This window comes from Sebastes fasciatus, chromosome 2, assembly GCF_043250625.1.
Source record: "Sebastes fasciatus isolate fSebFas1 chromosome 2, fSebFas1.pri, whole genome shotgun sequence".
In the NCBI taxonomy this organism is placed as follows: domain Eukaryota; kingdom Metazoa; phylum Chordata; class Actinopteri; order Perciformes; family Sebastidae; genus Sebastes; species Sebastes fasciatus.
In genome coordinates this window covers 22,051,789-22,066,252 of record NC_133796.1, presented here as the reverse complement: position 1 = coordinate 22,066,252, position 14,464 = coordinate 22,051,789, and the positions used below count along the sequence as shown (strand labels likewise).

The 14,464-nt window shown below is 40.3% G+C and overlaps 2 protein-coding genes across 4 annotated transcripts in view; both read left to right on the top strand.

Moving 5' to 3' along the window:
- The window catches only part of psmd14 (proteasome 26S subunit, non-ATPase 14), a 187,859-nt gene that overhangs the window by 60,662 nt on the left and 112,733 nt on the right, over positions 1-14,464 (top strand). The window lies entirely within an intron of this gene.
- marchf7 (membrane-associated ring finger (C3HC4) 7) lies at positions 1,795-14,130 on the top strand. Of its 3 annotated transcripts, none has more exons than XM_074614350.1 (11): positions 1,795-1,884; positions 5,492-5,684; positions 7,269-7,415; positions 7,578-7,749; positions 8,656-8,841; positions 8,937-10,104; positions 11,037-11,206; positions 11,296-11,399; positions 11,948-12,052; positions 13,062-13,110; positions 13,289-14,130. In XM_074614350.1, the coding sequence occupies exons 2-11, from the start codon at positions 5,502-5,504 to the stop codon at positions 13,378-13,380; spliced, it is 2,376 nt and encodes a 791-aa protein (XP_074470451.1). In that variant the 5' UTR covers positions 1,795-1,884; positions 5,492-5,501; the 3' UTR covers positions 13,381-14,130. The 3 variants fall into 3 exon arrangements, with proteins under 3 accessions (XP_074470451.1, XP_074470462.1, XP_074470457.1); XM_074614356.1 differs by lacking the exon at positions 1,795-1,884 and adding an exon at positions 3,129-3,228; XM_074614361.1 differs by lacking the exon at positions 13,062-13,110.

Genomic DNA, 14,464 nt, shown 5'->3' with positions numbered 1-14,464 from the left:
CGTATTGACAATAAACAGACTATTAAAAAATTGCACAAGTGGAAAAATTATATTGCACAGTGAAAATGAAATGAAATTCCACCTGAAAATATTGCACAGTATGAATTACACCTGAGTAGTAATGGTATTGCACAGTCATTATACAGTTATTGTCCGTTTTTGGTGTTTAAGTGTAAGGGGTCAACTGGGAGCAGTGCATGTAAATGTAAATGTAAATGTAAATCTTAATTAGCTGTAACTGTAACTGGTTGCCAAATGAATGTAGTGGAGTAAAAAGTGTAATATTTCTCTCTGAAATGTTGTCAAATTTGAGTATAAAGAAGCATTAAATGTAAATGCAATATACAGTAAATGAAAGTATAAAATGTACTGTAAAGTATAAGTGTCTTAAATTGTACAGAACTTGAGCAAATGTACTTAGTTACTTTCCACCACTGCCTACATATATGATTGCAAATGGAAAATCAAACCCAAACAGACCACAGGCTGAACTGCTACATTTATTAAATTAAATGACTGAATTAACATTTCAGGAGGGAAACTGCATCCTACTCAATGGCAGAAAGTTATGGTCTAAAAAAGCATGGCAACTTGTTGTATAATTTACAGTATATCTGCTTTATTCACACGTTATATTCCATCGTTTATTCAACTGGATTCACTGGCTGATATTTTGGGCTGCTTCAGATGCAGCCTTTACCAGTATCCCAAACTCACTGACAAAAACTAGCAGTGGTAATGACAACAAATCCATGATAAGTAGGTTACTTTCCACAATACACTGACACCTCTCATGCTGTTAATAATGCTGGTTTGTTGTGTCTTTTTACAGGCCTCAGTCCACAGATTTTGTAGAACTACGCTCTAGTTTTTTTTTATTATTATTATTATTTTTACTTGTTTTATTTCTAATAGTTTAAAAATCAGTAATAGACTATGTAGCCTATTTGCTCCTGCATAAGTGCACAGGGACTTCAGCTCATTTTGAGCCATTAAGTGGTGAGACTTTTTAGCATTGTACATAGAGATGAAGCAGCTGTGGAAACAGAAGTAACAAAGGAAAATAAGCATCATATGTGACATATTGTGAAAAAGTCCCCACTCCCACTGATTTTTTCCCCTTCAAGTTAGGTGTAGCCAGGTTATTCTAGAGCCAAAATGTTGAGTAGTATAGGGCCAAGTTTGTGTGCTTGTATTGGCACAACAACATATGCAGTGTCTCTATCAGCATTTAGTGTTGTTGGTGGAATAAATCCCTTAAAATGAGCGTATGATTTACTTTCTTATCTAAGCCACATGGAGGTGCTGTTTGACATGGCACTGGGGATTTTTGAGGTTTATTTTATCAGTGCCATAAATATGTATATTCTTCTGCATTAATTAGTTCAAATAAAACAAAAAAAAACCTGTATGACCATGTGCATAAGGATAATGAACCACCTGCAAGCAGTCTTGTGAACCACTCCCACATCCAAAATGTTGAATAGTATAGGGCCAAGTTTGTGTGCTTGTATTGGCACAACAAATATATGCAGTGTCTCTATCAGCATTTAGTGTTGCTGATGGAATAAATCCCTTAACATGATTTACTTTCTTATCTAAGCCACATGGAGGTGCTGTTTGACCTGGCACTGGGGATTTTGAGGTTTATTTTATCAGTGCCATAAATATGTATATTCTTCTGCATTAATTAGTTAAAAAAAAAAAAAAAAAAAACCTGTATGAACCATGTGCATATGGATAATGAACCAGCTGAATAGCAGTCCTGCAGACTAGACCACTCCCCTCTGGCTGCATGTGAACCAGCTGACTGTCTGTCAGCAGCATCAACACACTCAGTCGCCATCGCTCCTCTGTTGTTGTGCTAAAGCAAAGAAATCAAAGGTGAGGACGTCTATATGCTGGCAGTGCTTTGTGTGTTAGTTAGGGATGTAGTTAATGAACAATATCACAATCTGGTTGTCTCAAACGAACACTAGAAAACGTTTAATGTAACGCCACTGGAGAGTTAACGTGACATATTGACAAGCTAACCAGCTAGCTACAAGCCAGCTAACTGAGTGGTCAACCTCTGTAGCAAACAGCTCTGCTGAAAAACAACAGCTAGCGCATCTAAACAGCGACTATGGAGGTAGTTCACATTTAACAACTCTCTTGTAAATGTTAAACACGCAAAAAGGTGTGTTTTTATAGCTACAATAGTCAACAGTTAGCGTTATTGTGTAGCTAACGGACATAACGCTATGGCAACGTCCAGCTGATGCTAAGCTATGGACATCCTCATTCCCCTTCTCATCACAGCCTGCTTTCAAAACAATGGATTACATATAAGGACTGCTTGCATACATGTTATACAGGCCAACATAGTCAGATGTGTCGTTTGTCTGTCAGTAAGCAGCACAGTGTGATTGTGATCTACCACTTGATGCACCAGCAGGACTGCTTCTGTAGTCGAGCCTCGGTGGTTGAGTTGTGGTCAGCCTTTTCTCAATCTGCACCTCCGTCTGCTAAATCTCACTGCACATTCTGTGCCAGTGTTTCCTCTCCCATTGCATACACTGTCCTAACCAGCTTCCTGTTATGTTCTTTTAACTAACCAACTAACCTTTCATTTACAATTTGGTGTCGAGGAGACAGTTCATCAGCAAAGCATCTAACGTCTTTAACACAAGATGTTACGTTGAGTTTGTTATGATTATGCTGTCTGTGGTTAGACTTATTAATGGTAAACTAGAATAGAAAGCTTTATTGTCATTGTATTAAATACAACGAGATTCACAGTTTGCCACTTCTAGTCATTGTGCTTTAAAACAAATACTTGACCTGACTAAACGAGGCAGATAAAACATATAACAGGTAAAACACACACAGTTATAAAGTAATAAAATAGGTAAAGTAGATGTAATAAATAAATATAAACAGAAGTGTTGCACTAGAAGTATAAAATAAAAACAGTTGTAATATAAACAGAGGTAATTGCACTTGTAAAATAAGTAGGGTATAGATGTAATGAATAAAATGTAAACAAAGGTAGTTGCACTTGAGGTGTATATTGCATCAAGGATATATTGCACAGACAAATGTATTTCAAATTCAGTGTATTAATATTGCACAGATTTATTGTTTGTTCAGTGTCCGTATGGCCCAGGGAATGAAACTGTCTGTGAGTCTGGAGGTGCTGGCTTTCATTGACCTGTAGCGCCTGCCAGAGGTCAGCAGGTCAAACAAGTGAAACTAGCTAAAGTGCTAACTTTTTTCCTGGTGATGAAAAACAAAGAGTTTTATCGCTTTTACCACGTTACCGTCATGATTACCAATGACGACTGATAATGATGCATTTGCATTTGCTCGGGTTAGTTGCATGCAGGGGTTTGAAATTCACCTTTCTCCTCACCTGCCACTGTGGCAGGTCACTGATGTCACTCATGTTTTTCTGTCTGCCACTTCTGAAATCTATATGTGTAATGCTTTAAAATTGTAAACACTGAGTTAGGTGATACTTAGCAAGTTACCTATTTGAAATTTCTTTGTAATTACTGCCAAATTACCCCAATATTTACCTCAAAATTGATAAAAAATTACTCTATTATAGACATTATTTAATGATTATATGCTAAAATAGTATATAATGGTTAAAGTAGTGCCCTTAGGCTTGAGAAGCGGCTGCTCTTCATCGGAGAAGCAAAACTAATAGAAGACACTTCTGATCAGCATTGTGACTGATTGTCTACACAAATGTAACCTGGTAGATGATGTCAAGATTCAGGGAGGTTTTTAAGACATTTCAAAGAAGTTATTTGCTATTTATTATTATCTATTTATCAGCAGACATGGAAAGAAAGCATATCAATTCCCCTTGTATTCTTTTCCTGGAAATGTGATAAATAAATTACCAGCCATTGGGGAAATAGCGGAATATAATTATTAAATAATGTTTATAATAAAGTAATTTTCGATACATTTTGCGGTAAATATTGGGGTAATTTGGCAGAAATTTCAAATGAGTTACTTGCTAATTATCACCTAATTACCATGAAATTTGCAGACCTGTAAAATGAAGTGTATTTAATTTAGGCTTTAGAATTGCTTTTTTAAAAAAAATATTTCTTAACGTAAGGAAAACCTGTCTGCCATGGTGGCAGGTGACCTGAAAGTTTTACCTGCCACAGCCAACATTTAGCCTGTTATTTGGCAGGTGGCAGGTGCTAATTTCATTCCCTGGTTGCATGTCTTGTGGTAGTTACGGTGTTTTGGGGTAACCTAACGTTAGTTAAAACTACTACAAACAATTAAACAAACCAGTTCTGCAATAAATCCCTCTCTCATTAATGTTATAATGTTCATTTTAATTGGACGCTGCTTCAGAGAAGTGTTGATTCAACTCAATGGTCATTATGATGAAGGTTGTGGTTTGTGGTGTTGCATAGTGTTGCCCTCATTAACCTTAATGGATTGAATAAAATATTAGAAGTACATTTCTGTATAGGCAACACAGCCTTCATCACAATGACCACCACCTCTGAAAACAGTTATAACATAAACCAAACATTATACGCTTTGTGAAGGTTGGATTCATTGCAGGGTGTTTGTTTCCCCATGACACCTGCACAGCAGCATGGGACTATTTCTTTCAACTAGTAGAAACCACACACACACAAGTTTCATATATGCAAAATGTTTTGTGTATTAATATTTCCCTAATTATCTTGTATTCTGTATTTTGTGTTGTGGTTTAAAATGTTCGTTATCTGGCCCTATTTGCTGCTGGTCATTTCAGCGTGACAGGCTACTTGCTCACTGAGTTATCTTTGACCACGGGTGCTGCAGCTGATGTCCATGGATCCATATCACTACCAGGGTGTAACTCGTACTGTACCACCTTATGCCAGAAACTCTCAACTCTCCCTTTCAGGTCCACTGGTACCTTTTGGCTTTTAGCTAATACATCAATTGCACTTAAGGTTACTTGAATGGAAAAAAAAGAGAATACTACAATTTACTTGACTGTGCACTATGTGTTTGGATTTAGTAATGCTGCTTAATAATAAATGATCTCAGTGTCTTATAACACTTGTAGAGCACATTGCTTGCTTAGACACACAGCTCAGAGTGCTACTGCTTGCTCCATCGAAGTGTCATGTTCATGTGACGGAGTTCATAGTCCCAAAGATAGGCACTGTGACTTCGATCAACTCCAGGAAGCAGCATGGTGGCACGTTTTTTTTTCTGTTTACAGACACACTGTCACGTGTGCTCCCATCAACAAATCCGACATGCACACACACCGCCCCACCAAACTTTATTACTAGACGGATCGAAAAGTTGCAGGCCCTTTTTAAAAAAAGCCTGTACTGCATGGTGTTAAATTCATGCCGTGTCTTGTCATCGGGTGGGGAATAAAAGATGCGTCAAGTTCTTCTTGCTTCCTGCCAACTCATCTCAACTATTATGCAATAATATAATTGGATTTCTCATCTTCATATCACAACAGACAATCCGTGATGGACTCCAGGTCTCGCAGGCTTCCTTTTTGTCTGCCCAGCTCAAGGCTGTCCTACACATCCAGTCCAACGGTCTCCTCTTCATCACTTGGCTCCAGTAGGTTGTACAGTAGGGACACTGTGCTGAATAATGACCGCTTCCCGAGGGCATCATCAGCTTACAAAGCTGACCTGGACCACCAGGTAGGCAGACTGCACAGCCTTCTGGCTTATTGTACAGAAACGTCTGAAGGCTAGAAACCATGCGTAGCATAGTTGTTTTATACACATTGCACATCCCCTCCATAAATTTGCCTACAACATATATAATTCAAATGGACTCCACCACTCTCTTGCTTTGCTTTATTAGTCTTGGTGTCCTGTATATGGTGCTTTTAGTTTCACATTAGATTCACTTCACATGCTTATTAAGAAGTTGTTAGCTGTCATTGTAGATTAACACCAGCGTCATTTATTTCAGCCAGGTATGCAAAGGTCATAGGGTGACGATGTCAACTGGAATAGTGTCAGTTTAAGTTGGATAAAAAGTTCAAGAGCAACAATATCAACTGCACTTATTGGGCCTGAGTCCACGTCATCCTACTACAGTCATCTGCCTTTCTAGAGTATTCCAGAGAGGGTGTTCAAGTAATCTCTCTTCTTACAGGTTCCTTTAGAAGCATGGTACAGTAGTAAATTACACGTATCAGGGGTGCAGCAGCAGACACTTTGGAGGTCTTTTTATAGGACAGCCTAGATTCCTTGGCACACGTTGTGTGTATTTCAGTCCTGCTGCTCGTCAAGGCCTGTCTCAAAAGATAGTGTTACTGTTGGCCTGGGTTCTGTCCAGTTCCTGTTCTTTCCAGAAGAGTCCAAGCTCGGCGCAAAGACCCAACCAACTGCTCACCATGATTTAATTTTTTTATGGGTATACTAGAGATTTGAGCACCAATTTAAGTTATCATGTGAAAATAGTATGCACTGAAAGACAAATCTATATTAGTTTACAAGAAGAACATTTCTTATGAATATTTTAAAACCTTTGCTTACATCCATGGTAAAGGGATAGTTTGGGTGTTTTTTGAAGTTTGGCTGCAGTACATATTTTATCCAACTAAAAGAGAGGCTCACCTAAAAAAAAATCAATATCCGTTTAAGTGTGCGGTATATTTAGAATATTTTCAACGCGTTATCTTGCCGTCACAGGCCTTTCAGACGGGGAACTGAACTGAAAGTGAAACTTTATACAAACAGTATAGATAAGTTTCTACCTTTCAGTTCAGTTCCCTTTTGGAAAATATTCTAAATATAGCGTACACTTAAACTGATATTGATTTTTTTTTATTGATTTTTTTTTTTTTTTTAAGTAAGCCTTTCTTTTAGGTGGCCAAAATATGTTTTGCCCCCATCCACAGCAGTATCGCTTTGCTCCTGTGTCAGTACTACTGTCTGTTTCTCCAAACTGGGGGCGTGCCGACCATCATCTACTGTAGATAATACTGACTATGACTATGGATAAGTATCTCATTCAACCCCACTTCAAAACACCCAAACTATCCCTTTGACATCATCTTGCAGTCTTCTTCTTTCCCACCCTTTGCCGTGTATTGCTAAATTTATGAGACGCAAAAAAATGGGGAACAACTCATCAGATTGTTGCTCCATAGCGCCACTTGTGATTGTTTCACTACTAAAATACAGGAAAAGTTAACACATATTTGTATTCAATATTTTCCCAGGTATGAGCACCAACTAATGCTACTTGTTTTACCTTCTCTCCTTTTGAAGAGTTCTCGTCTCTTGAGCTCATCCAGAGACTACAGCAGCTCTGACACTCGCTCCACCAGCTGGAAGTTGCCCTCTTCTCTGACATCCTCCAGCAGATCTTATGATCGCCCGTGGGCTGAATCCTCTCTCAGCAGCAGGACCAAACTGGTACTGAAGCTTCACTGTGTCATTTGTTTATAGCAGGCAAAATACAGCCTTGGTCAAATATATTTTTCAAAAACTTTATTTAAGGTTACAGGAATATTGCTGAATGATGTCATCGAAATATAGAATCATTTTTTAATGTCTGCCTTCATTTTTTTCCCCCAGACTGATTCTGAGGCGAGGTTGGGGATGCGCTCCGGTTTGTTGAACGTCAGTGATGATGCCGATACTAAAAGGGCCAAACTGTCATACACCAACAGAGGACTGTACTCAAGAACGGCCAGCAGCTCAGTCACAGGATCCTCCTATTCCAGTACTGGGCTCAGCAGTGGCAGAAGTATGTTATACCAGACTTGTGGAGGTCATGACACAAACCGTTACTGTTACTATTTTTTAACCTGTATCCTACGGTTCTGATGTGGAGATCTGATTTATTAATTCACACTGTATAGAGTGTCTCCAGAGGGCACCCCCACCGCCTGGCTCAAGCAGCGCATCCTCATTTAAGTTGACTCACGCTGAGTGAGCGCTGAGTTGTCTCCAAAATCAGATGGCTGTTCTTTTTCCCATGTTGTTGGCATATACACACAGATGATGTGAAATACCCACATTGGGGCATTTAGGGAAAATTAATTGCGAAAAACAAAACAACTGTAATAAATAACAGGTCTTAATAGTTCTTAAAGGAACCTGTCTCTGAACTCAAGCGATTGGCTACTGGTCGTAACTTTGGGTGTAGGTGTTGCTTGTCAGTTGTTCTCCAGGATCAAGTTGCACCAGCGATTTGTAAATCCATCACTAAGTTTGTGTGTAAAATCCTTATAAATTATTTATAACTATTAGCTAGTTACTTACTAAATTGTGTGGCACCATTCAAATTTAAGGAATTTGATCCATTGATAATAACATTTTGCAATTTGAGAAATATGGTGTTGATTTTGTGAAATATAATTTTTAATAATTTAAAGGATCAGTGTGTAACATTTAGGGGGATCTATTAGCAGAAATGGCATATACTATTAATAAATATGTTTTCTTTAGTGTATAATCAACTGTAAATACTCTTAATAATAATATATAATTAATACTCCTCACTCTAAACGGGTTATATGTTAGCATAGCAGTTACACCTGGCAGTTTCTAGGTGTAACTAATATAATTCTGATTCCCATCAATGTTAAACTGATTTGGAAAATGAACCCAGTTACCCTCTAAACAGCTTGTCTACTATTTTTCTCAACAGGTACAAGTGAAAAAAAAAATGACACGTATGATTCATCGTGGACTTCATGCCGTTTACTTTCCCGGTCGTCATCTTCCTCCTCAAATCCGCTGTTGTCCAGGAGAGAGCTAGAGACAAAGAACGAGCCCAGTCTCCCAGGTTTGGGAGAAAGAAGAGTTCGGACTCCTGGATTGGCTTCCTCAATGTGTAGGCATATTTTGTGATGTACACAACCTATCCAAATGTATTGTTACACATAAGGCCAGTCTCACACAAGCTGCTCTTCTCTTCCCTCATTTCAGATCAGACAGACAGGGTGGCCTCCTCATATGCACAGGGAGCTCGGCCTAAAGAGACTGCCTACTCTCCCTCCTTTTCTTCCTCCTCCTCCTCCTCCTCATCCACTGCTAGAGAAAGCTCCCTAAATCGCCACCTCTCATCTTCCACCTCTCACCGGTCTTCTCCTCTGGCGCGCGACTTCAGCAGCAGAACCACATCCCGTTTCTTGAACGGCTCATCCACCCTCCACTCATCTGCGGAACCAACAAGAATCCCTGACTCCACTTCCAAGATCTCCTCCTCTTACTCCTCACACACCTCCAGGTACACTACTCCACTGCCCAGACCAGAGGCCACCCTGCCGCCAAGGCCCGCCCCTGAAGGTGGAGAGCCAGATGGCCGTAGCTCCACTCGACGCCTTTTGTCCCGTCTCTTTTCACGGCGCTCCAGCCAAGACTCTTCTAGTGGGTCTTCCAGTGTTCGCTCCCTTGATGATGACAGTCCATCAACTGGTGGAGAGTCTGTGGACAGTGACGAGGGACCCAGGACGTCTAGTGTGGAGCCTGACACCGGAGGGTCAGAGGCAACCTTGGGTAGCCTCAAGAATCGTAGAGCAGACCTTTCCCCTATCCAGGAAAACAACGATGGCTATCGTAGTGGCCTGGCTCGGTCCAGAACGACATCGTGGAGAGAGCCTGGCGTCGGCAGTAGTAATGACACCACCAGCAGTGGAGGAGGCAGCAGCTACTCCTGGCTTTCCTCCTCCCTCCGTGGCCGCTGCCCTCCCCTCCTCTCTCGCCTGAGAAGACATCGGGACGAGAGTACACACTCGGCTGCAGGCTCAGAAGAAGGCTACAGCCGTCCGCAGCATTTGCTGAGAAGGTGGGATGACCTTGAGCATAAAGCAACGCAGGAAGATGATGATGACGATGATGAGGAAGATGAAGAGGAGGAGGAAGAAGATGAAGGAGCGGTTGGTTTAGAAGCCTTCGGTGCAGGTCGTCCCTGCAGGCTCGAGGATGAAGCGTTACCTGAACTTGAAGACGCCTCGGTGGAATTTCCGCCACGCCACAGAGTCGGAGTACATGACAACATTTCAGTGTCTACGGGTCCGTTTGGTGGTGTTGAGAGCCCGAAGGAGAAAACGGTTTCCAGTACGGATCAGGAGAAGCTGCGCAAGATCAAGGAGAGGTAATGAATTCCCACATCTGCATTTATTGTTGTCTTCTTAAAAAACGGGTAAATATTGAAGTCATTTGGGTAATGTGCAGTACAGTGTTACTGTTGGTATTTTTTTATCAGTTTTTTTTTAATACAAATATACATCGTATTTGTACACATTAAAATATTATCTTATATTAAAGTTGCAGGGGGAATTGGTCTTACAATACATTACTCATTTGTTTTCTATGACTTATAGCCTCAGGTTACTTTATTAAAGTCAAACTTTGCCGATTTTCAACCGGCTGTGTTCATTTTCACATACCAACGATTGCAACGATACAATATTTGTCCTCCCTCCTTGATAGCCAGCAGGTCCACACTCACCTGCTGCTCATTTGCTGGCAATGATCTGCCAAATTTCGTGTCATCCAGCATACTATTATTGGCAGGTGAGCAGGGAGCTCCAGGCGCCGGTAAGACGGAGGGAATTCGAACATCGTTCATTTGCACATACCACCCACACTGCAACGATACAAAGCTGGTCGAAAATCAACAAAGTTTCCCTTACTGATAAACATGTCCACCTTGCAGGTACTGGACTTAAAATATCTCCAGTCTTGTCAGGTACAGGTCAGTTTGTGTCAGATTGCAAATTTCCCCGATGTGGGTCTAATACAGGATTATGTTATAATCAGTAATCTTGTTCAGCTAGGCGAAACAAATGTTGGACCGATGGTACATTAGTACTGAACGCACAAAGAGGAGGTTTATATTTATTGTGTTTCTTTCTCGAAGACAGAAAATTCGATATTTTCCCCAATTCCCTTCAAATTGTGTTTTTAAAGTCTGACTTATTAAGTAATTTAATAACTTTGTTTTTATATTAAACAAGAGCTGTAAAAAAAACTAGGTACATAAGTATCAACAGTCCAACTAAATATCCTCCTTTCCTGCTAAAGACTGCTGCTGGAGGATTCTGACGATGAAGAAGGCGACCTATGTCGAATCTGCCAGATGGGGGAGGAATCTGCATCTAACCCCCTGATCCAGCCGTGCCGCTGTTCAGGCAGTCTGCAGTACGTCCACCAGGACTGCATCAAGAGGTGGCTCCTCTCCAAAATTGGCTCAGGTAAATACCAAACTCTTAACCTGGCTGCAGCTTTCACAAAAAACACTTGTCAACCAAGTTAATATGTTTTCTTTTTCTTTTTCTTTTAGGCACAAACCTTGATGCCATCACAACATGTGAACTCTGCAAGGAGAAACTGCATTTGAACATAGACAACTTTGACATTCAGGAGTTATACAGGACCCATGTGCAAGTGAGTCACCATTTCACATTCTATAGTTAGAGAATTTAATTTAAACATTAATTCATAATGAATTAAAAGCAAAAACAAAACCTGCTAAATGAGACATTGAAACATTAATTTATGGTCTATAAAAATGGAGACGACTACAAACATCAGTCTGATAGCTGATAATGTATAAACTGCATGGTATCCTGGGCAGGAGCTGTATGACATGTTTACGTTTGATAAACTCAAATCATTTCAAAGTACCAGTTTGCATATAAACAGATGTTTGACAGCTTAAAGGAGTAACAAATGAGTGGAAAAACATTAGAAATGCAGATGCTTCCATGCAGGCAGTGCTCACTTGAACGGTTTGAGTATGAAAATGATATGACTTATAAGCTATGGCGTTCCAGAGACTTTTAGGATCTATGCCAAGCAGCTTTGGAACCGTTATGGAGGCTCTTGGTGGCTCCTCACATGTTGGGTTCTCCTTTATTTAGTCAACCATGTACTGTGTACGTTCTGGATTAAAACCGTGCAGTTTACTGAAAGGTGTTTTTCTTGCTTCACAGTCAGAATATGATGAGTTCATCAGCAGCGGTCTCTATCTGGTGGTGCTGCTGCATTTCTGTGAACAGAGGTTCTCCGATGTCCTGGGAGCAGTCGATGCAGCTGGGGTGAGAACACACTCACACACACTAACACACACACACACACACACACACACACACACACACACTTAAGGCCTTTACACACTGGCAGCGCTTTTTTTCGTGCGATTCATTCGCACGTCACTATATTTTTACAAACAGTTTTTGTCAGAATACAAATATTATGCGGCGAAAAAGCAACATGCTTTTTTTTCGAGTTTTCGCACCTGAATAAAGACATCAAACAATTATCTCGTAACGAACGAGAATGTAAACTTTATTACTCTTTATTACTCTTTTCAACCCAGACAAAGAAAGCACATGCCATATCCACTCCTTCCGTTCTTACCTTTCACGATTAAAAAAGCCCTAGACATAAAATATTCGCAGGCGAGTAGTCCACATTTTTGTGTGATTTATTTGTCACGCCCCCCGGTATGTAAAGGCCTTTACTAGATCTACCCATAGTGCTAATTCAGCTCTACAGTTGATCATATCGTTGGCTGAAAGAGCCATTTCAGGGTCCGTCAGACCAGCCCATTCTCGTTCCTAGGGCATCATGCAGGTGGATGGGTCCAACAAACAAAGGCTTTCATCTAGGAGACTGTTTTTCTTGTCTCGTGCATCACTTTACAATCAGCTGTTCGTTCATGTCCCGTGTTCACAACATTCAGTGTCATTTTCACTGTACAAATGTAGTAGTTTTAAGAACCTAAACACGTGGTTTTGTTTACTTCACAACATTATGCACGTGTTTACTTGGACCAAAAAGTGATGGTGGCGAGGAGTCTGAGAGAGCGTCAGTATATGACGAGATGGGATGAGAACGTGTTGGTCAGACTTCATTACAGTGTACAGGGTTTCCTGTTTTTTTTAGTCCGTGTATACTCGTGTTTCTACATGCTATAGCTTTCCGACACATTGAACCACGGATGCTCAAGTCGATGGTGTTTTACACAATTGGAAACTGTTTAAATGATGAATTGTGATTGGATACAAATCTTGAAAAGAGAAACTGCTTCCTTCTCTCACCCAGTTATTCAACCTGGTGAGAATTCTTCATGAACACATGGACAATCTTGAAAGTATGTTGCTCAATCCTTTCTCTTCTATGCTTATGTGTTTGTTGAAATGCAGTCCTGATTTGCTGCAAGCGAGCTTTCATCTGTAATTGCCATGTTTAAAGCTGCAGCATACTGTAGATCTCACTTATCATATTTATTATGTGGCTATAGAATTTGACTCAATGTGTCTGGGTTGCAGTTCCCCATGGGGAGAGTGACGAGGAGATGCAAGACAACAGACCATCTATTGACTTTTCCGACCTGGACGACGATCTTGAAGAGGAGTACTAATTATGTGAAAATTGTGGATCGAGGGTAAGAAAAAAAGAAGTGGGTCACTCCATGTCATATGGTAGCTCACCCAGTTTCCACACATGCTTTGACATCGACATGTTCATCTGAAATGCAGGGGCAGTGAGAAATGCCAAGTGCCCAGAACATGTCTCGCCTTTGTTGCAGGTGGCTTTTGTAGATATGCAAAACTCGAAATGAACTAGTGTGTAAAAATATTTTGGTTGACACCACTGAATTTCTGTTTCTATGAGAGTGCACTTTATTCAGTTCTAATTAAATTTAAAAAATGCAAGTCTTTTTAACTGTTAAAACCACAAGTGCTTTAATGTTTAAACGAAAAGGCAGGAATTGAAAGAAGGACAACAGTGTCGATTTGTGATCGAGTACAAAGGCTGTGGCTCAGGAGGCCGAGCGGGTTGTCCACTAATTGGAAGATCGGCTGTTCGACCCCCGGCTCCTCCAGTCCGCAAGTGTCCTTGGGTAAGATACTGAACCCCAGATTGCTTCCGAAGGCTGTGCCATCGGTGTGTGAGTGTGAATGAGTATTTAGATTAGATCCTGATGAGCAGATTTGGCACCTCGCATGTAAAGCGCTTCGAGTGGTCGGAAGACTAGAAAGGTGCTTTATAGATGCAAGTCCATTTACCTGTATTGATGGTAAGATGGATGCTTTTGGGAGAGAATATAAAAAGTGGTGATTATTCCTTTTTATTGTTTTCCTCTTACTTTTCCCACGTTATGTTTAAAGGGAAAAAAAGAGAACAACTCAACAAATGATCTTTGTCTTTGTTTCAGTGTTTGAAATGCTTTATGTATGTACAAATCTAGTTTCATGCTTTCAATTTTGGAAATAAAGATTGAATGCAAATGCCTTTTTCTGTTAAGTCTTATTATATATAGATTTACTGTTATCTATGTATGTTGCAGGCGCACTATCTTTAACAAGGAGGTGCAGACTTCTTTGACAGAGCACACTACTGATGGTTGAATCTCTGCTCCATCCCCTCAACTAAATTGCTGTACACAGGAGGGAAAACTCTCCCAACTTGTAAGGTGCTGCCACCTTTGACACACGAGCACT

Bases quoted from the DNA above. Each gene is read 5' to 3' on its own strand.
- marchf7 (XM_074614350.1), top strand. From the start codon at position 5,502: ATGGACTCCAGGTCTCGCAGGCTTCCTTTTTGTCTGCCCAGCTCAAGG. The intron at 5,685-7,268 runs GTAGGCAGACTG...CTCCTTTTGAAG, and splicing joins AAGCTGACCTGGACCACCAG to AGTTCTCGTCTCTTGAGCTC. The intron at 13,111-13,288 runs GTATGTTGCTCA...TCTGGGTTGCAG, and splicing joins ACACATGGACAATCTTGAAA to TTCCCCATGGGGAGAGTGAC.